The following is a 22,949-nucleotide window of genomic DNA, read 5'->3' as shown; positions in this document are numbered from 1 at the left end:
CAGCCACAGTCACACATGCTTCAAAGCACTGAGTCCCACCACTGATTCAGTACAAAATTGCTGGGAAGCCAGAGCAACTGGCTTCCCAGGCTGGCTGAATGCACACTGCAGTGTTTCAGCAGCGGAAACCTTGCCTGTTATGATAGCATTCTGTGTAGGGAAATTAGGGGAGACTTAAGAGGAGGGGAAAAAAAGATGAAAGGCAGTGCCTTGAGCTTACTTTTTCCCATTTTTTTTTTTCTGGAAAGTCTAAAGACATAAACACCAAGTTCAGTTCACTGCTGCCTCTGTTGCCTTTGCTTGAATTAGTTTATCTTTAACATGAGGAGTGGCCAAAGAGTATCTTTCAGATGTGTTTAGTGTTCTGAAATGAGGAGGGTAGCATTTAATTAGTATTGGCAAGTATGATTGAGCTCCTGCCATTTGCCACATGCTCCACTGAGTGACAGGGAAACAGCAAAATGATGGTGGTGATGATGGTTGATTGGTGCTGCCATTTGTTGAGGTTGGCGTTGGATTAAGGGCTCAGCTCTGATGTTTAAAATTTAGTCCTCTAGTGACACCTGCGAAAAGGTACTAATAATAATTTTAATTTTCCACCCTATAAAGCCCAGTCCTTGCCCGCTGAGAACTGAACACGTCCATTTCTCACGAGATGGTCTTCTCCAGCTTCTTCGATCTACTTTCTAATCTTCTCTTATGTGGACAGAAATGTGGCCTTTTATCAAGCTTCTCATCAGACCTCAGTCTCATTTCTTCTGAGAATAAGTTCCAGGCTGCAAATCAACAGCTTTCTTATCTGCTTGCATGTTCAAGGCTCAAGAGCATATTATGTTGATAACATGACTCTGAAGACATTTTTGAGAGCTGAAAAGGCAATATGGTAGAGCTTGATTAAAACCGGGGCTTCGAGTCTGACCTTCACAGCCATCTTTATGTCTGGGATCTCTGCCATGCCATGCCCCAACCATTAAGGTCCCCAGGAAGGTTGTGCTTAGAGGACAACTCTACTTGTCCATCAAGGTCCTCATGATAATGATGGAATTAATATCACACCTATCATTTACTGAGTATGTGTTCTTAGCTAGACTCTGGATGGAATGTTTTGTCCTATATAGTCTTGTCCTATATAGTCACTTTCTTGATGAGACTACTGAGGATAAAGAAAGAATTTTTTCAGGGTTGTATTCCCAGTAGAGTCAGAATTTTAAACCAGGTCTCCATGGCTTCTGTGTCCATGCTCTGAGTTTTAGACACACACACACACACACATGCACACACACAAAACCCTGACCATTATTCTACAGGGAAGTCTCACTCCTTTGTTGGATGACTATCTACCCTGATTGTTACATTTATTCCTTTCCCATGTTCACATCTGAGAGTATTCCAACACTTTGTGTGAATCAAACGGAGGTATAACTAAACAAGAACAGAAGCACATTTGGCAGAATTTGAAACTTTTTTGACACGATCTAAAGATGTTAGTTCTTTCTTTGATTTCATCTTAATTTTATTATTCTATCTGGTTGCAGGATAAATTTACTGATTTTTTCATTTTAAATGTTTACTAAATGTAATACTGATTTATGATTATGATTTTTTGTTTACCTATTCAATATATAATTTTCTTTGCATAATTTTATCATTTGACTATTCTTAATATTCCTGTAAACCTGACATTCCTTGTGTTTGTTTTTAACGATTTATTTATTCATTTGAAAGGCAGAGTTACAGAGAGGCAGAGGCAGAGAGAGAGAAAGAGAGAGAGATCTTCCATCTGATGGTTTACTCCCCAAATGCCAAAATGGCAGGAGCTGGAGCTTCTTGGTCTTCCATGCGGGTGCAGGGGCCCGAGGACTTGGGCCATCTTCCACTGCTTCTTGGTCAGTAGGCAGAGAGCTGGATCAGAAGTGGAGCAGCAGAGACTCAAACCAGTGCCCATATGGATGCTGGCACTGCAGGCGGTGGCTTTACCTGCTAAGCCAAGGCGCTGGCCCCACACCTTGTGTTTTTTATGTTTTAATTTGTCTTTGTGAATTGTATATTATTATGCATATTGTGCTGATTTAACTGACCCTGGGGGTACCACCTTTTTAAAACTTCTTTCCCACCTGTGAGAAATTTTTATTGTGATGAGTTTTTAAGGATTGGCCTTGTGACATCAATTATGAGCCAAATCCAATTAAAATAATCCCCAATAATTACCAAATGTCACTAAGATTTTTGGAAGATTTTTATTGAAATGTCGTACTATTATAAAGAAAACTGCTAATTTAATAAGATACTTGAATCACATTGAAGTTGACCAAATATCAACTTAGTAGATTTATTTTTGCATTGTTTCCTTTCTAGCAATGAATAATTCTTTTAGAACATTTTCGTATCTAAAGCTGTTTTCCTGTGCACCCTCCAGGCCGTTGTACAGTAGACTCAGCGATATCCATAATCATAAATGCATTGAGGGCAGATCTGAGCAGCAGAACACAGCTTTCCTTAACTTTGGCCATGGGACCCCAAAGTCAGCCAAGGATAAGGACAAGCCCAGGAGTAGGCTCTTTGTATTTCTTTCTTTCAGGTTAAAGAATGCTTTACTCAGATTAAAAAGTAACTACTGCAAGAAGTCTAACTAGTTTTCCACAAATGAACTATGCCTCTTTTCCCCCTTTCTGCCTTTCCTTCCTTGCCCTCCAGTTAGAAATGAATGACAAGGAAAAAATCATCCTATATTAAGGAAAAATGAAAGGTGTTTAAAAAATAAATGAGTCAAAGCTATCACATGGTCCCTTTGTTAGCTTTATTATTTTTCACCTAAGTTCATAGGAGGAATTGTAAGGAAACATGCACATCTTGAATGAAAAGCCTGGGTCAGAACTCCAGTGTCTTGAGTGTGATGTGTTCACCTCTTTGTGGTGACTGTTGGGTATTACAGCATGCTTGCTTCCCCACCTGCAACTCTGGCTCTCTGACCCCCTTCACCGTTCTCTGGTTGCTTTTTTTGAACTTCACTTTAATTGTTAGTCTTTTCTAGGAGAAGCACTCATTGTTTTATATGTAGAAGTAGATTTATTCCAAATAAATTTTATGATTTCCATGGCTAACAGATAACAATTGGAGATAGCTGTGACACACTTTGGAGTTTATTTATCCTCTAATAGTGGCCAAAAGGGCTCAGATACATCTGTACATCTTAGGCAGTCTCAAGAAGAGACTGATTATTCTGCACTTAATACATGTAGGTAGTTCTTTAAATATTACCCTAAAGCCATACTGTGTTTTCAGTTCACAATAGCCTCTTTTGTATAGATTTGGTAAGATTGGCCTTACTTGACTTGAGATTTTAGTTTTTTATCTTTGAAAAATCCTGAAGTTACTTGAACTCTTTTTCACCATCCAGGGTTGACAACCTTTGTTGTCCAGACAGAATATTTCCCATAAACAGGATTACATTGTATTTCTTTAGTTTCCTCATGACTAGTTGGGTTTTAAACATCTAGGAATGGGTCCAGTTGCAAACATATTGGAACTTCTTATTGTCTAAACGCTTTGGCTTAATGTAAACTCTTTTTTTTTTTTTTGATTAATGCATGGGAGTGTATTAATTTATTTTTACAGATGTGTAGCAAACTCCTGAGTGTAACATTACTTCCAGATGCTCCATACTATTTTCAAGCAGTGTTGCCATTAGTTCATCCTGTTAATACTCCTGAGAAGAAAGGGGTGGTAGTGTGATGGTTGTTTTAGGGAAAGAGGCATTTGTATAGCAAGCTGATATATCATTCAGCAGAAATTAATAAGGGAAAATCAAGAAAGAGTTATGAAAGGAATTTGATATTATTAAGAGTGAGACACCCTTCACCTCTGTATCTCAGAGCCCACACAGCATCTGGTTTACATAGTCATTCCTTTTAAGGGGAAAGGGAAACAGAAAATTTCCTCCTTGAATTAAAAAAATTATGATTAATGTGTGCTCATGTGAAAAACAGGCATCAAGTGAAATGGCAAATACCCTCCACTATCCTTCATTTATTTCTGGTACAAAGAGTTTGGAAGTTTATCCAGTGACCAGCAAAGCACATTAACTAGAGATCAGTGGTGGTTACAACCTGTCATTTAGTGCCAGATGTAGCCTCTGTTTATGTGCATCTGCATTACTGGTTGCATTATTGTTGTTTGTAATCCATGTCCCTTTTTATTCTTCCCAGTTTATCCCCATGCCTGTACTCTATGGTGTGTTCCTGTATATGGGGGTGGCATCTCTTAATGGTGTGCAGGTAAGGTCTCCAAAGTGATGTAAGTGGTAATGAGAATAGTCTAGTAACATATCTTCCAAGACAAATGCTACTAATCAGTTGCAGAGTTCTTAAAATTTTTTTCTATTTACTTTAGTTTTGATTCAATTTTGTTTTCTTTTTGGTTTTTATTTTAATTTTTAATTAGTTTTAACAGATTCAATATGTTTTGTAGATTGGTAACATTAGTAATAGGACATGCATACTTTTCAAAATATTTATTTATTTATTTGAAAGGCAGAGTTACAGCGAGAGCAAAAGGGAGAGACAGAGAGAGAGAGAGGGAGATCATCCATTTGCTGATTCACTCAAATGGCTGCAATGGCCAGAGCTGGGCCAGAAACCAGGAGCTTCTTCTGGGTCTCATGTGGGTGCAAGGGTCCAAGCACCTGGGCCATCTTCTATTGATTCCCCACGTGCATTAGCAGGGAGCTGTACTGGAAATGGAGGAGCCAGGACTCCAACTGGCACCCATGTGGGATGCTGGCTTGCATGCCGTGGCTTTACTTGCTAATCCACAGCTCCGGCCCCTGTAGATACAGTTCTCAGAACAGATGCTATCCCCTTCCTCCCTCCCTCCCGGTCTCCCTCCCATGCTCTTTCCTCTCTCTCTCTCTCTCTCTCTCTCTCTCTCTCTCTCTCTCTCTCTCTCTTTTTCCTTCAGTTTTTGAGGTAGCATATTTTAAAATTACATTATCGTAAAAGGCTTAATACAAAGTCAGCTGGTGTTAGCAAATGGTCTCATACAGACCCATTCTAGAAAGTAGGTGGTCAAAAATCATTTGACCACGAAAGTAAGAGAGCTGTAATCCTATAAAATTTTCTTTTTCTTCTTCCCACTCCCTGCCCCCCAACTCTGTCTCTGTCTCCTTTCTTTTTGTCTTAATAAGGACAGTTAACCCTCTCAGGTCTCCTGCAGATAGCATCAGGCAACATTTATTCCTTTGCCTTAGCTCAAATGAAGGACAGGCTATTCTTAGTTGATTTGTGTTTCATATGGCTGACATCATTAATCAAAAGTTCTACACCAATAAAAGAGTAAAGTTAATGTGGTTTACATGCTGCTTTTGTCGAAACCTTCAGCTCTTCACAATTTTGGTAAAAATTGAACCCTGTTTAAAAAAATCATTAGGGGAAACTTTGTAAGCCATTCTGTCTTTCAGCTGAGGTTTAATTTAATCAACACCAGGAAACTGGAAGTACTTCTGCTGCTTTCTGGCACCTTCTTAATTGTAGCCTTATTTAGCACTTAGTAATGTTTTAATGGGAAAAGACTGCATGTTCTGTGAACATCATAAGAATTTATTTGAGCCCCTTCAAAATAGTCCTTGCTTCATTTTATTGCATTGAGATTAATTCTCTTTTAGAGTCAGATAGAGCTGGGCTAGTGGCCAGATCCCCCAAAAGAGAAAAGGCTACTTTCTGTTCCTCTATTAAGGGTCATTGAATAGAACTGTTCATTATTGGATATTTGTTACAAAACCCAAGGTGATTCTCCATGGACTGGAATAGATGAATGTGAAAATGAATTTACTTGTGATCATGAAATTTGTAAAATCATTTTACTTTTTTTACCTGCCATTGCAGATGTTACCTATTCTACTAAATGGAAACATTCAAAACCAATCTGACACCAAACAAATATTTCTTATTTTTGTTTGCCTTTAGTGAACCAATTGAGATCAAAAGTTTGATTTTGTATGTGTAGGGAGCTTTATAGATGGTTGGAACTCAGGATATGTTTGTTAAATTAAAAGAAGAATGAAAACCAACCACATAATAATGATGGGGAAACAACTTTGCTGGAGGGACAGCAAGTGGATTTCCTAAATTCTGCAGTGCTGTCGTCCCTAAGGATTTTTCTTTTTTCCTTCCTTTGCTCTTGACTCTTCCACTTTTAGATGTTTTTGGCAAGATTTGCTTTACCAGGAAGTTTTGTAACCCATTCCTTATAAGTGAAAGCCCCCCGGACCAACAGTCAAAACTAGCTGTAGAGGGAGAAAGAAAACTCTTTAAACAGGAAATGACCTCAGAGACGATTGTCTGTAATCCTCTAATTTACTATCTCACACTTCTTTCTCTCCAGAAAGAACACAGAGCTACTTTTTCAGAGTTCTTGTCATATAACTCTTCAATTCAGCAGCTACTTACTGAGCATCTTTGAGTGAGAGATACTGTGACAGGTTATGAAATATCATCTCATTCATCAACATCATTAGTATCAACTCAGCAGTTGTTCCGTGACGCATAGCACCTGTCACACGGATGCTCAATACTCATTTTAATACCTGTTTATACATAACCATGTGAGAGCCTCTCTTAGATGAAAAAGTCTAGTTGTTTATACCTTCAAGCTCATTGTAATGTTCATGTAACTTTTCTATGAACAGGAATAATACATTGCTGAATGTCCTCATCAAGTTTACGCCACAGATAAATAATTAGCAATTTATTAAAATATCAGTGCATTCTCATTTTAAAGTTGGATATTTGCCTCACATGCTTAAAACATCCTGAAGTGTGTATTATACACATTTCCATCTCCTCCTCTTTAGGGTAAGCCAACGAAGCAGAGTAGGCTAGAGGAATTAGACATCTCTCTTCAGCATATCATCCCTAAAATGCACAAGATGCTGTCTCCCAACACTCAGATAGTCAAAACAGTAACTAGGAGGTGGGCATCTGGAATTTGTTTTGCATCATGGTGTATTCCTTGATGGCTAGTTTATCTCAGATCTCTGCCTAGCTTTCCTGTGAAAAATTAAAGAAAATTAGAAGACTTGCACAAGAAGACTTACTTTGCTAGACTGAATTTAAATTACTGTACTCTCTGACAAGCGCCTTTGAGTGGAAACTGCGGGCCTAACTTACATATTGTAGCTCATTTGAGGTTAGTTAGGCATGGGTGGGGACGACTATGTGCACCAGTTCTTGAAGTAATGCAGTTGGGTCCTCTTCCCCTTTCCTTTCTAGTTCATGGATCGTTTGAAGCTGCTTCTCATGCCCTTGAAACATCAGCCTGACTTTATCTACCTGCGTCACGTGCCCCTGCGCAGAGTCCACCTGTTCACTTTCCTGCAGGTGTTGTGTCTGGCCCTACTCTGGATCCTCAAGTCGACTGTTGCTGCTATCATTTTCCCAGTCATGGTAGGAATTCCTTTAAGTGAACCTACCCACGAGTTCATGCCAATATCTCACGGTTATTGTAACCTGGAAGACACATCTATCTATCTTTACTGTGTACTTCCAGAATTTTCTAGCTTTGACCTCATCACTTTGCTCAGTGGGAATTTAACTTTCCTAAGTCCACGGCAGTCTGGGATAAGCCTTAGATTCAGAACCATGTGAGTTCATGCTGATCAAGGAACCTTCTTGTGGTGCCATTAGGTCATCTGTAAGATGGCAGCGGCACTGTTAGTGTTGTTTTGAGTATCAGTAACAAACACCAACCGTACAGCAGAATGCCTGCCCTGTGGGAGACATCAGTGCACATTGCACATTAGTTATGTTAACAATAGCATTGCACAGACATTGAAGTAGAATGAATCTAAAGAAGAGTACCAGACGTTTCAGTACAAACAAGAGAGGTGTGTGGTGGCTTGTGAGAAATCCAGTGCAGTAGATGAAAAGAAATGAGAAGTTCAGATCTTGAAGATCTTGTGGTTTGCATCTTGGCTAAGCTTAATGATGAGGCTGGACTCACTGTTTTTGGTAAAGCAAGCAAGAGTCCACTCTGGATCACAGGTGAAAGAAGGGAAAAAAGTAAATACAAGGTTTGTATTTGGCTTCATTCTTGAAATCACACTTCAGTTAACTCTGTGTATCTTGCAAGGTAATGCAAACACACGCATGTACAACACATCACAAAGCCAGCCCCGGGTCTGTTCTCTCTCTCCCACAGCTCTGGAAATGGAATTTCCGTAGCCTTACCACATTTCATTTTTATAAAAATCCTCTTACTCTCAGCCAGGATTATGTTTTATTTTCTGTATATTTGTTATTTGTAATCGTCTTTCTCCCAACCATGCATAAAAGGGGGGGGGGAGTGAAAAATACGGGTGATATTTGTTGTCAGTTTTTTTCCCTTAATGGTCTGTATCTCTTTTTCTCCCTCAAACTACATTAACTACTCGAAAACACACTGTGTGTGAGAAATGGCTCCACTTTTCATGTTAGTATTATCTGCCTACCTACTAGTTTTGCTTAGACCAGGAAAAATGAAGCTAGAAGCCAATCAATTTGGAATATATCCAGTAAATGACTTACTGCTTGTGCTAAATCATAATAAAAATGTTTTATCTTTCTAAAGTGTTTTTATATTTCTAGAGGTTTCATTTGGTCATAAAACAATCCCACTATATCAATAAGGCAGATGTTATGAATTTCTCAGAGTATATAGAGCATGACACATATAGAGTATGCTATAAAGACACCTGTTGACTCTGAGATGGAACCAGGACCCCTGCAACTTGCTGCATACTAATTTCACTGTTGAAGACAGATACCTTTCTTATACCTTCAGAAGTTTCTCTTCAAGAGTGATTCTTAGAACCAAAGATACAGAGGTCACAAACACTGGTTTTGGAAGCAGGCTTCCTTGTGTGATTTGATGATCTTAGATAACATGGTGTATCTGAGCTTCAAGTTTTTCAACTGTAAGATGAAAATAATAACATCTACATTTTGAATTTGTTGTATGGAATAAGTGAGATAATATAGCCTCAGAGTTTAGCATAGTATCTGAGCATACAGTTAAGTATTTGGTTAATAGGGGCAACTGAAGTAGATCAGTGAATGAACCAATCTCTGTATACTCAAATACTACTTCACTGCTAATACTGCAAAGATATCTTAGTGTGCTTTGTGTTGTACAGATTTTCTTGATTTTCAAAAATGAATATAGTGTTTTAACTTTGAATAACTATAATTCATGTGTTGGCTTTTTTTTTTTTTTTTTTTTTTTTTTTTTTTGCCTCTCAACTTCTCGTTATTAAAAAGGAAGGAAAGGGTTTCAAAAACAAGCCTTTCCCCTAAAAATCCTAATTGAATGTGATCATACAGTTCAGTGAATAAAAAAAGTGGGTTTCAACTGAGATTTGTGTGAAACAACTTTCCCCATGCAGACAGTGATTATGGTCCCCTTGGAATCAGCCCATGCAGCTGCGATGAGCTCTTGTATTCTAGCCTTATCCAGACAGGTTTCTGCTGACTTTCATGGGGCCATGTCAGCATGAAGTCATCTAACGTGGTTCCTTTCATACTTTTTATGTTTGCCCTTCCAGATCTTGGCACTTGTAGCTGTCAGAAAAGGCATGGACTACCTCTTCTCCCAGCATGACCTCAGCTTCCTTGATGATGTCATTCCAGAAAAGGACAAGAAAAAGAAGGAGGATGAGAAGAAAAAGAAAAAGAAGAAGGGAAGTCTGGACAGTGACAATGATGATGTAAGGAACTTTGAGAAATCCCAAAGTAAAGCTAGTTAAAAAAAAGAAATAAATGTGAAAAAATGTAATGTTATTTAACTTGATGTGAGGATGAAGAACTGAGTTCTAAAAATGTTCATCTGGCCCTGTGCTCAATCACTCATTTCACTTCCATTTACCCTTTATTTCATTTTATTATGTTTTCTGAAGTCTTTTTGTAATCATAGTATACTAATACTAAAGTCATAGTATACAAATGACTTCTAGAAAAGATAAACCCATCACATTTAAAGAACTCTGATCTTATAGATATAAAGGAAATTTGCTTAGTAATGCTATAAAATGTGTCTGGTTTTCTATTGCTAATAAATTGGTCATCTATAGTTGAGATAATAACTCAATTTTGAATTATTTTAATCCTAATTAGTACAGATACCAGTGGTCTCACCTCCTATGACCTATAAATCTATTTGAGTAGGTTTCCAACCAAAGTTTTATGCTGTCATATTACACTAGCATTATATTTACACTAACATAATTTGGTTCTACTTTTCTGTAACTCTGCAGCAAACAAGGAAAGGGAATTGGAGTGTGGGGTCTTTTTATATAATTATGGTTGTCACTGTCATAGTCCAGATGGTCCTCTTACAATTAGGTGATTGAATTAGGAAATAAAATTACTGCCCAATTGTTTTCTTTAGAAGACTGTTTCACAAAAATGCAGAAGCACTAGTAGGGCTCTGTAATCATTGCTGAGAGAAAAGCGAGGATCTGGTTTTCTTTAGCACTCACACACACTCTCGCATGCACACAAAGACATATGCACACAATTTCTTACAGTAGCTCTGGGAAAGGACCATCAAAATGATATTTTCCATGTGAAAACTGTTCTGGATTTTTCACAGTACAGCACTGTAGATTATTTAGTGTGTTTCTTTACCCATTCTGAAATAGGAATATTTTGAAGCTTTAGTGTCCATTCTGTAGTTGATAACTTTGCTTATGCATACCTTATATTTAATTTAAAGTTTATATTTTCATTCCCATTTTATAGATGATGAAGATTAGACTGAGAAATATTAAGTTATTTTTAATTTTTCAACTTTATTGAGTTATAACTGAGAAATATATTTATATTTTAGATATGCAATGTTTAAGTCACTTGTCTAAATGTATTCATCCGTAAGTGGCAGTCAGGGCTCTCTGCTTATTTCCAATTGGTCAGGCTGTCAGATTGTATTCTTTTTGTGAAAACATGGAAATAGTAGAGGCAAGGAAGGCAACAGATAGAATTAGATTTCAGATAAATTGATCCAATACAAAAAGGCTAAGTTTATGAAGCACATTGAGCTAAGGAGAAAAGAATCTGAGGGAGCTTTTATGACCGTCATCATCCATCTCCAGTGAGAGCAACTGTATAGATTTTCTGTTTCCAATGATGACAGAAAAAAGAGAGAATGTGTTTAAACAGCAGCAGAGATTAGCATGCAGTATTAGGAAGAATTGATATGCTTATGTACTGAATGAAAATAAAAATTTGAAAGAGATTTATGGGCCACATAAGAAAAAAAATAGTTACCTAAAATACTAACATCATTAAAGTAGGATTTAATCTTGAATTTTCCCAGCAGATACTTCAGTTTATTTACATGGACACTAAACTTAATATTAATTACATACTGCCAATGTATGAAGTCATAACATGAAATTCTATTATCTAAGAAAAAATAATGAAATAAAAAAACTTTAGGGAATGTTTAAATTTACTGTTCTTGAGTAACAAAAGTTGGATCAAATGACTGCCTGAGAAATTCTTTCAGGTTTTAGATACAATTCTGAACAAATGATATTTTGTTTAAACAATGCTACTGTACTCTTTACCATTTTCATCTCCATATTTCTAATAGATTTCTTGACATAATGGGTGATATTTGTTTCTTTTTTTCGGCCTCCCACCCCAACCAAAACAAACAAACAATCATCGGTATTGGTATTATCCTAGCAGGCAATTTAGAGCACATCTGTGCAGCACATTCTCTATGTTGAGTCCATGGTTTAGGGGCTGCACATTTGAAAGGTGGTTCTTCTGCTGTTCACCTGATCATCGTGTGGGTGTGTAGTCCGTGGATACAGGGAGCCACACCAGGACATGAAGGTTACAGCTCTGATAATCAACGGCAATGGTGAAAATTCTTACTTGCCTACATTTGAGCCACTCAGTCATTTCTGAACCTGCCTGGTAGTCTGTGATGAAGAATTGGCTGCCAACGCATTCATTTACAAATGCTATTATTATGGGAAATGTTTGAGATCAGATTTAGTGTTCTTGACGTTTTCATAAAGCTAGGCACAAGTAGCTTTTCATTATGTTTTCTTTTTCTTCAATGCAAATACATTATCTCAGATCTCTAAATGATATTGTAGCTCATTACCCTCTTTATTTTCATCAAAAAGCAATTTTCAAGGTGAATGGTAGGCTTGAGCTTAATAGTATTTTTTTTTTACTCTTAGTTCCATTTATATTTTTTTCAACTAAAGATAATTTTCTCGCTACTTTCAGTTAAGACATGAACTGGATGTTTTCAATCCAAGAAAATAGACTTAGATTCAGTATAATGGAGTTTTTGACAAAGGAAAGTAGGAATCTTTCGGAGATCTTTGAAATTTTGGGGTATATGGTGATTAGTTACCTGTTTTTATTATTGTATTCTGATTATGATTCTCTGCTTATCTGACCATCATAGGGACTTCCTTAGGATTTTCTCAGGTTTTCAAGTACTTTCAAATTGAAGTGCACCTTCAACCATAAAGTCGTATTTGATAGAGTATTAGGGTAAAGGAGGGAGGTTTATTTTCTGGGATATGTAGAATTCCTTGACAGTGAATATGAAAAGTCTTCTTGTTTTGGAAGGAAATAAATCTTGATTTTTCTGGCAATGAAATCAACAAGAATTTCAAGATTATATTATATTTTAGGAAATTTCTTCAGCTTAATATGTTTTCATATTAATATTATTTGCTTCACATGGATAACAATTGGGATGCCAGCTACTGGGAAGCTGAACAGTTAACTTGTACTATATTCATGTAGTATGGTTCTAGTTTTAATTGACTCAACCCCATTAACACAGAGGAAAACAAATGTTGAAGGGGTAAAGATGGTATAGAATTTGAAAAGTTTGTGAGTTAGAAGTGATTCTATCTAGGGCTTCCCTCCTAAATGGTATGTGAAGGATAATAGGGTATGTTTAATCAGCCCTTGAGGTAGGAAGGGCTGCATAATAAAACATCCTGAAAACTGCTGTGCGTTTCTTTCACAGTCTGACTGCCCCTACTCAGAAAAGGTTCCGAGTATTAAAATTCCAATGGACATCATGGAACAGCAGCCTTTCCTAAGTGAGAGCAAACCTTCCGACAGTGAGTAGAACTAACCGCTCGCATGCTTGCCTCACTATGATTTGCACTGATAGAGAAAATACTTAAGAAGCCTCACCTACATCAACTTTCCCTCTCTTTTGTCTTTCCTTTTTTCTAAGTGAAGACGTACACTCAATTATCATAAAACTTCATTTTCACATTCTCCATAGTTCACTCTTCTTCCTTTCATCTTTATAATTTTCAGCTTTATAATTTTTATTTGGTAACCTTTTCTCTTACCCAAGTCATCACCAGTTTTGTTTTTTTTTTTTTTCCCCAGTCGCTAAACTTGTAACCATTTTTCATTCAATTTTTCTTGTTTCCTCACTGGTATTTAGAGTCGCAGCTTATAGTACTACATCACTGTCTGTTACTGTTTGTCTTCCTTAGGTTTCAACCAATGACCAAATCCACTCAAAAGAGAAATTGCAACATGGGTCCCTCAATGATCAGTGAATCAGTTATTAACATTGAAACTCTAGAGTAATTATTATTTTCAATTAAATTGGCAGTCACAAAATATCAGCACAACTTTTTATTTGTAAGATATGTGCATTTTCTTCCTAATTTTTTGATGATTCTTCTGCTGTTTCAAAATTGCTATAACTGTCCTGGTCTTTCTGGGATGATCGCCTGGTGGCTACAGAGCAATGGTTTGTGACATGTCATCTTCTCTTTGATAATTGAGTTAACAGGCAACTTGGGAAGGGGAAGCCTCTGTAGTAAACCAGTGAGCATCTCAAGCTTTTCTGAGATGTAGCGGTTGCCTCCCAACTATTTTCCACTTTGAATTCTCTGTTGAAGAAAATGTATTCTTTTAGATCCAGAATGTACCTCAAAGTATACTGATCTGTTACAGCAAAAAGACATTTGGGGCACTTTTGTTTTTATTTGACCATGCCACTACAACCTCAATAAGTGGTTAGTGTTACCAGAAGACTGAAATGAAAGAGCATTGGTGAAAACCAGAGGAAGGAGGGATATTAGTTGTCAATTACTGAGTAACAAATCACCACAAAACTTAGCAGCCTAAAACAAGTATGTATTTCATCACACTGACATTCAGAAATTTCGGGACAGCTGATTTTGATGGTCCTGGCTCAGGGTCTCTTTTGAGAGTTGATAGCAAGCTGCTAGTCGGGGCTGAGTCTCTGAAGACTGGCTTGGAGCTAGGGAGCTGCTTGATCTGCTTCCTGCTTGGAGGGAAGTCCCAGTTCGTTGGCCTGTGGGCTTCTCCACTGGGCTGATTGATACAGCTCACCCCAGTACCAGTCATGAAAGAGAGAGAAACCAAAACAAATGCTGTGTCTTTTATAACTGAATCTTGGAAGTGAGGGATCATTACTTCTGCCATAACATATTGGTTGTGTAGCCCAACCCTCTTACAATGTGGGAGGGAATCACACAAAGATGCAAATTCCAGAATTCAGGATCACTGGGGGCCTTGCTGGAGACTGACCACCACCCTGGTTTAAAAAACCCAATGTTTGAAGCAGTCTTAGCTTCAGTGTCTAATGTGTGACTACAACTTGTAACTCAGACTAAATTTTTTTTCTTTTAAGATTTATTTATTTATTTGAAAGGCAGAGTTACAGAGAGAGATGGAGAGACAGAGAGCAAGAGATTTTCCATCTGCTGGTTCACTTCCTAAATGAATAGCAACAACTGGAGCTTGGTCAGGCCCATGCCAGCAGCCCAGAGCTCCCTCCAGGTTTCCAGTGAGAGCTCTGGGGCCTAATCACTGCAGCCATCCTCTACTGCTTTTCCAAGAACGAGGTGGCAAGCTGGATTGGATGCAGACCAGTGGAATTAAGCTGTTGCTCCAATGGGATGCCAGTGTTGCAGGGTGCAGCTTAACCTGCTGAGCCACAACAGGAGCCCTGTAGTAGCTACATTCTTTGGTAAAGAATTTGTTATTCAGTTGAATCACCCTTGTCATTTTCTGATTTCACTTTTTAGCTCTGCAGCATTGCTAGTCAAAGGAGACTTTGATGTACAGGTGTCACAGTATTAATGGCCTCTGCCAGCATCATCACCTGGTTCTGCCCTTATAAGTGCAATGGAAAGGCTGCTTTAAAAAAGTCACCAGCCAGAAGTGGAGACTTGTGAAGAGTTTATATGGCAATTGTTCATCCTTTCAAAAACCTTTTAAGAGGATAAATTGAAAGTTGATATATGAGAGGTTTAGTGAAACCAAATACACATGGTCATTTTGAATGAAACCTTTCTAATGGAATGCTAATCTTTAAAATCTACGATAGAAGAACATTGATGAAGGTAGAGTTGCAGCTTGAGTAGCTTTTATCCCCATGAGATAAAGTAGCGAAGGCGGAAACTGGAAGGAAATGCAAGGGGAAGCCTTAGACATTAGGAAGATGCCAATCTTTTTTTGACAGGCAGAGTGGACAGTGAGAGAGAGAGACAGAGAGAAAGGTCTTCCTTTGCCGTTGGTTCACCCTCCAATGGCCGCCGCGGCCGGCGCGCTGCGGCCAGCGCACCGCGCTGATCCGATGGCAGGAGCCAGGAGCCAGGTGCTTTTCCTGGTCTCCCATGGGGTGCAGGGCCCAAGCACCTGGGCCATCCTCCACTGCACTCCCTGGCCACAGCAGAGAGCTGGCCTGGAAGAGGGGCAACCGGTACAGAATCCGGCGCCCCAACCGGGACTAGAACCCGGTGTGCCGGCGCCGCTAGGCGGAGGATTAGCCTAGTGAGCCGCGGCGCCGGCCTAAGGAAGATGCCAATCTTTCGCAAAATAACTCCCCTCTCTCACCCTTTTCACTGAAGACAGCAGTCCTCCATCCCGGAAAACCTAGAGAAATGGCACGACAGTGATTTGGGCTTCGGGGTGCTTCTCAGATGCTTAGCTGGATGCAGAATCAATTGACATCATCTAAACTTGTCTTTCTTATTCCTTCTGTTCACGAACGATGCATCCATTTCTGTGATGCTCTTTATTTTCATTCTGCTTTTGTATTTTACCAAAGCCCTACCACTTATGATTTAAAACTTCTTTTTTCCAGGAGAAAAATCATCAACATTCCTCGAGCGCCACACATCATGCTGATAAAATTCCTTTCCTTCAGTCACTGGGTTTGCCAAGGTAAAGGAAAGCCCAGTATTTTTTCCTGTTTGCTAGTGTTACACCACACAGAAATGTAGGTAATGGTGGGTTATTGGCAGAACTCCCTGTATTCTTTCCTCTCCATGATTTATCTTAAATAAATTTCCCAGTGACCAAAACTTGCCCCAGCTTGTACTGGTAGAAAGCATTCCTAGAGACTTGCCTACCCTTAGGAGTAATGCAATCTTTCAGTATCATTACATTAAAACCCAGGATCGACATTAGCTCAGATAAATTCCACTGTTGTCCCTATAGTTTCCATTCCATCTCATATAAGACTAAAGACTTCAGGTCATTCTGAATTTTTGAAAGAGTGAAGTCTCTGATTGTTTTCATTATGTTAGTCTTTTTGCCTCTTAATTCCTGAAAATATTTCCCTCCTTCGTAGTTCTTCTCATTCTGGGGAAAGTGTTTTTGTTGTTGTTGTTGTTGTTGTTGTTGTTGTTATTGCTTTATTTAATCTAGCTATGATATTGTTCTAGAACATTCCCAAAATTGGTTGGAGAAATTTCTATAGAATCCCCCAAGCTGGGTCTGCTAGTTGAATGTGCAGCAAGCCAGTTACTGTCACCAGGGTAGGGAAGAAAAGTAGATATTTTTTGCAGAGTGCAAAGCAAGGATGCAGGCAGGTATGGCTTAATTCCAGGGTTTAGGGGTTAAGGGTAAAGAGTAAAGTTGAGGCGTAGGGGTGCATGTTCAGCTCATGTCCAAGTTCCTGGTTGGTCTGCAGTACTAATGGCCTCCTTTGATTGGGCAGTGATACTGAATTCTTTGGGGAATTTTGGTGATGACACAGTGGGTTCCAGGCAATCTAGGGTCTACTGGTAGTTCCTTTTTGCTTGGGGCCTAAGGTTCCTGGAAAAGAAACCCTTCAAGATCAGACTGAACATCCAGATGTTATTGTGATGGTAGAGATCAATGGCCTCTTGAGTTTTGAGTGTTCAGAGTTCTGTGGGGCTGACTGCACTGCTCCCTCAATTCAGGGAGCCAGTTTTAGTACCAGGTTGGTTTGCAATCATAAAAACAGGGCAGGGACTCTTGAAGCTAAGGGAGGAGTCTGGGGCCCTGTGGGAAACCAGGCCCTGGCGGTTTCTAGCATCTGTATCTAAGGCACTATTTAGGGGCTCAGTTTTCAAAATCTTAGGATAGTTTTACTTGAATTTCTTGGTTCTACATACTAGTGCCTTCATCCCCTTTACAAATGTTTTAAAAAACATAAGGAAGGGGTAAGAATTAACAGAGGACAAGGAATGACCCATTTGCCTTCTGTATAGTGTGTAACCATTTGATATATGATAAAGGAAGTATGATTTTCTTACTGCTTCTTTCTTTTTTTTCTTTTTCCCTAGTCCTCCTAGAACTCCAGTAAAAGCTGTGCCTCAAATTAGAATAGAACTTGAGCCTGAAGACAATGATTATTTCTGGAGGAGCAAGGGAACAGAAACTACATTGTAACCTGTTTGTCTTTCTTAAAACTGTTTTGTTTTTAATATTCTAGATTTTCTTCTTTTCTTTGGTCCAGCTGTTTATTTTTTAATTTTTTCTTTGTGGTTTTTGGTCACTGGCCAAATAATACAGCACTCTCTCTGCAATTTTTTAGTTTTTGCATAGGTAAAATCAAGACAGTAGTGCATTGTTCCTTTTTAAAAACAGCATCTGAGGAATCCCCTTTTGTTCTTAGACTCTCAGATGTGTCCTCTGACAATCGATTTCCTCTGTCACTCAAGACACGCACAGATCCTGGCCCTTCCCCTTACTGAGCAGAAGTTTTATAACACCTTTTATCAAAATATTGAAGGAACTTATAACTTTAGCTTTGGAGCTGTGCTTACTGGCTTGTCTTTGTCTGGCAGAACAAAGTGTGACCTCCAGACAGAGCCCCCTTCTTGCTTGTAGAGCTCTCCAGGACTGGAAAAAAGTGCTGCTATTCTAACTTGCTCTTGCTTGTGAACCCTAATCATAGTTATCAAAAGAAAAAAAAAACACTAAAGGTACTTTACTCCCCTTAGAGAAACCATTGCCATCATTGTAGCAAGTTCTGGAATGTCCCTTTTTCCTATGCAACTTTTTTTAACCCTTTAATGAACTTATCTGTTGAGTACATTGAAGAATATTTTTCTTCTAGATTTTGTTGTTTAAATTATGGGGCCTAACCTGCAACTTATTTTTTGTCAATTTTTTAAACTTTTTTTTAATTACTGTAAAGAAATGAATTTTTTCCTGCAGCAGGAAACATAGTTTTGAGTAGTTCTACCTCTTATTTGTAGCTGCCAGGCTTTCTGTAAAAATTGTATTGTATATAATGTGATTTTTACGCACACTCACACACACACACACACACACACACAGTCTCTAGGGTAAGCCAGAAGGCTAGATCTGATTTAAAACACCATGTTTCTAAGAATCCATTTTTCCCTTTCTTTAAAAAATTTCACTGTTCTATGAAGGAGAATGAGGGAGAAAAGAGGAAGTCCCGTGTAACGGGAATGACTGCTGTTCTGCGCATAGTCGCATCTGGGCACAGATGCCGAGTGTATTACCATGTCAGTGTCCTATGCAGTATTGTTAGACATTTGTTCATCCTGCAATATTTGTATGTTTGTGTATATGCTCTGTGTGTGGCTGGTGCACCTGCGTGTAAAAGTTAAAAAGTAAGAATAGTGCTAGACGGAGGGTAAGGTTGGCGAATTTCTTGTGTCAGTTTTCATAAAATCTAAACCACACATGAAGTCCATCTGGAGGGGTCCAAGAAATTTACCACTATGCAAATGAGAGTGAATATATTTTATTACCCAGATATTAGGCACCTTCATTGATACAGGAGCCCATATTTACAAAACAAAATTCATGGGACTATTAGCCCATCAATAAAGAAGATCACTCACACATCTATGAAGTGTTATGGGACTACAGATAGATTTGCAAAGGGTGTGCCCCTACAGTTTAACAGGATACTCACACATGATTTTTAGGATGCAAAGGCAATTAGTCTTTGTGAATGGAACATGTAGATTATGCATATGTGCACGTATATATGCATATGTGTTTCAGAGTACTGTGTTAAATAGTAAACCTTTATTAATCAAATTCCATATAGTACTTAAATGTAATATTTTAATAGGTAACTTACGTATTGTACATATATATTAAAAATAACATTTTAAATGTTGGAATATAATTTTGGACTCATTTAACTATAATTGTGCTGTATTTCCACTGTAATAGATTCTTGGAGGCATCCTAGAAGCAGAATGAAACCAGTTATTTTGGTTTCATAATATGTACTTATTGAATCCCATTACGGTTATAGTATTTAAATTGTAATTCTGTCTCCTTGAAATTTTGATTATGAAAATTTTATTATCCTCACCTGTTACTTCTGTAGTATTTGATAATGTTAAAACTTTTAATTTTATACAAATCAGACACAAATGACCCCAATTTTTTCATTAAAATCATAATGGTGAATTGAGTATTACTGTGTTAAAATCTCACATGTTGAATTTTGGCATCCCATTTTTCTATTAAGAGCTATACTTACAACGGTTATTCTATATTATGTAGTTTTCTACTACACTAATATAAAACCATGTAAGAAAAGCCTTTCCAATTTTCTTTACTGGCAGAAGCATCGATAAAATGCTTAAAAGCCAAGCATAATAAATTCAGCCTAACCTATGATCTTACTAAAGACACTTTTGTTTACTTTTATAAAAGCTCTAGATAAAATATTTTTTTTTCTGATCATGAATTGTTTATCCCTTTCAATGAACTCCTGCAGCAACTTAACTATCACTTAAGCCTTTGAGGAGATTAAAGAGCTACCTGTCCCCCCAGCTATGACCCATACTCTGTGATTGAAGGTTAATATTCACAATATATAATCAGGATCATACCTCAGACTTCCTCAAAGGAATAATTCCTATCAAAGCTTTCAATATTCTGGAACCTAGGGAAGTTTTTAAAAATCATACTTCAAGAAGAATCAGAGCCAAACTTAATAAGCAAAACCTGAGGTCCATAGAGAGCCAACAACTTACTTATAATTTAACTGGATTTAAAATCTCACCAGATTTCAGGGGTGGTTTTGATTCTATGTAAACTGGACACAAATATTACAGTAAATTTTTTTGTAAGTGTGAACTCAGAGATAAAAAGCTCAAGTTGCTTGAAGACAAGACTGAGTGTACTCAGAGCGGTTAATGGATATTTTTGGTGGAAGAACCTCATTTTTGGAAGCAAAGAAATGACTAGGCCAAGAGTCTGCCTTATCCAAGGAGCATAAGTGCCTCTGGTTTTTGCATTTGAGAGAAGATCTCTTGGAAACACTGTTTTCCTTGAAAAAGTCACTTATCGATACTGTGTGAAACTACTTAGAATCTTAATTTATTTTGTGTGCCATAGGCAGTAGAGTTGCCACTTCTTCCAGTGAAGCATGGAGGTGGGGGTGTGGGGGGCACTACTTCAAGAAGTAGGAGAACAAAAACCTCTCCCGTCTCCCTTGGCCTCAGAGAATGGGGAGAAAATAATTGCCTGCTGTCAGTAATTCAATTTTTGTGTATTTTATGCACATGCAACACCACACACAGAGTAGATATTTTATCAGCTATATATATTGGTGTTTAATATAGAGAATGATTGTCTTCCACATTTTTAGTTCTTTTTTTAAAAACTGTGTTAAAGTACTTGAAATGTATTGACTGCTGACTCTCTTTAAAAACAAAAACAAAAACCCTTGAGTTGTATTATGGAGGTTGACATTGTTCAGGAATGGGACAAAGCTTTCTTCACTCCTTTCCATATCACTTAAAGATTTTGATTCAGGAACCAGAAATATTGTTATTTCTATTCCAGGATATTTCAAACCTGCTCTTCAAAGCATAAGCATGAAGTCCATTGGCGCCAAGCGGCTGAATATACTCAAATGGAACTCTATAGCAGCACTTCACTTACTGAAGAGCCTTAAGAGTTTTCAAATGATGATTTCATTATCTTCATTGAGGCCTGAAATTAAAAAAAAAAAAGAAATATGTGCTGATCAGTCCATTTGTGTTTTGACCAGCAATCTGGACATGTCCTGTTTCTTGGCTCATTTCATTGTGCTCTAAGAGTGCATCCAAATATCTTGAATTCTATTTCTTAGGCAAATATTGCAACTCAGGGCTGAAGTCCCCCAGTGAAACTTGTAGAGCCAGAAGTAACTTTGTCCCACTCCTACAATGTGAAGAGAATGAAGAGTTGCTTCTTTTTTGGCCATCGTCATGGCTGGCACTTACCATACACATTACTTTTTAGAATCAATACGCACTTTCAGATAGTCTTATTTTTATTCTCTTAAGTCTTTATTAACTTTGGAGAAATGATGCATCTTTTTATTTTAAATGAAGTAGATCAACATGGTGGAACAAAATGATAAGAACAGAAAACATTTCAATATATTACTAATAATTTTTCCAATATAAAACCTAAAATTCCTATAACATTATAGTATTTTACAGTTTTATGAAGCTTTCTATTGTGACTTTTATGGAATTAAGAGATGAAGAAGATGAGATATTTTAGCATTTATATTTTTCAAAATTAAATGTATACTTAAAATAAAGTAACTTTATGCATTTATGGGTGTCCAGTGCTTCTGTAGAACTCTTTCAATGATTGTTTGATGCCTGTTAATCTTACTCTTTGCTGCTGTAGGGATGAGTACAAAGATGAGTACATTAGAGTCCCTGTCCTCAGATTACTTCAATCACTTTAGGCAGGAAGATAAAATAAGTCCTCACATTATATGAAGTAAGAAGAGATTGTAAGTATCTATGTAAGTATTAATGAAGTATTGTCCTGAAAGGGTTCAAAACAAGAAAAACATCCACCCAACTAAGAGAAATAGGAGTCATTTAATTGAGAGGGGAGTATTGTCATTCTTTGATAAAGTGAGTGAAACATAAAATTTTGTTTTCTTGAATCCACGATGATGTATATACTCAATTAAATTTCAAAACAAGCCAAATGCTAAGCCTGAACACTTAAAAAGTAATTACTCAAGTGAACAAAATCCTGGAATAGTTTTCCACTGAAGATATATTACACACACTTTTGCTGGATTTCCCCAAGCTTTCATGTGATATTTAAAACTCTCTCGGGAGCTTCACTTGGCCCCAAGTTACAATCAGAGAGTGCTAGTAATGAGGGGGGTGCATGGGATGGGAAGGAATTTTTAGTACCAATAAAAAATTTAAAGTGGAATAACAAAAATAATGAGGCAGGGACATTCACTAAAATAAACTTCATCTGGAAACTTAACACAGACAAGAGTTTTGAGAATCTGGGTATGTGTTGTGGTGGTGATAGTGGGGAGGAGCAAGGAATGGAGTTTCGATTTTTTCACTGCACTGCAGAAGCCGCACTACGGAACATATGGGAGAATTTGATGAATTCTTCAACATACCCACCTAGAGTTAATTAAATATTGCCAAGTATAACAATAACTGAGTGACGAAATTAGGATCAAATTGTGTTTGTATGTTATGGAAATAGTTGTGTTTCAGCACCTCTTCAGCAAGCTACCCCACCTACATAACCTCCCCGAGAACTCGGATGTTAAACAAGTACATTCTCTGTCTCCTGAATCATCTGTCTCTAGGTCTTTGCACAACAGCCTGAAAACCTTAGATCTGGGATAAGAGCTCACGTTGTCAT

The 22,949-nt window shown here is 37.8% G+C and overlaps 1 protein-coding gene across 8 annotated transcripts in view; it reads left to right on the top strand.

The window, feature by feature from the left end:
* Positions 1 to 21,875, top strand: part of SLC4A4 (solute carrier family 4 member 4) — a 460,760-nt gene extending 438,885 nt beyond the window's left edge. For 5 of the 8 annotated variants that reach the window (XM_070079470.1, XM_070079472.1, XM_070079471.1 and 2 more), the window contains 5 exons: positions 4,206 to 4,274; positions 7,266 to 7,439; positions 9,575 to 9,736; positions 16,153 to 16,232; positions 17,603 to 21,875. In XM_070079470.1, coding sequence (XP_069935571.1) covers positions 4,206 to 4,274; positions 7,266 to 7,439; positions 9,575 to 9,736; positions 16,153 to 16,232; positions 17,603 to 17,708 — 591 coding nt within the window. In that variant the 3' untranslated portion in view covers positions 17,709 to 21,875. 8 annotated transcript variants of the gene reach the window in all.
* The last annotated feature ends 1,074 nt before the right edge of the window (positions 21,876 to 22,949 follow it).

Source organism: Oryctolagus cuniculus, chromosome 8, assembly GCF_964237555.1.
Source record: "Oryctolagus cuniculus chromosome 8, mOryCun1.1, whole genome shotgun sequence".
NCBI lineage: Eukaryota > Metazoa > Chordata > Mammalia > Lagomorpha > Leporidae > Oryctolagus > Oryctolagus cuniculus.
Note: the sequence above shows the minus strand (reverse complement) of the source record. Positions and strands in the feature narration are given on the sequence as shown.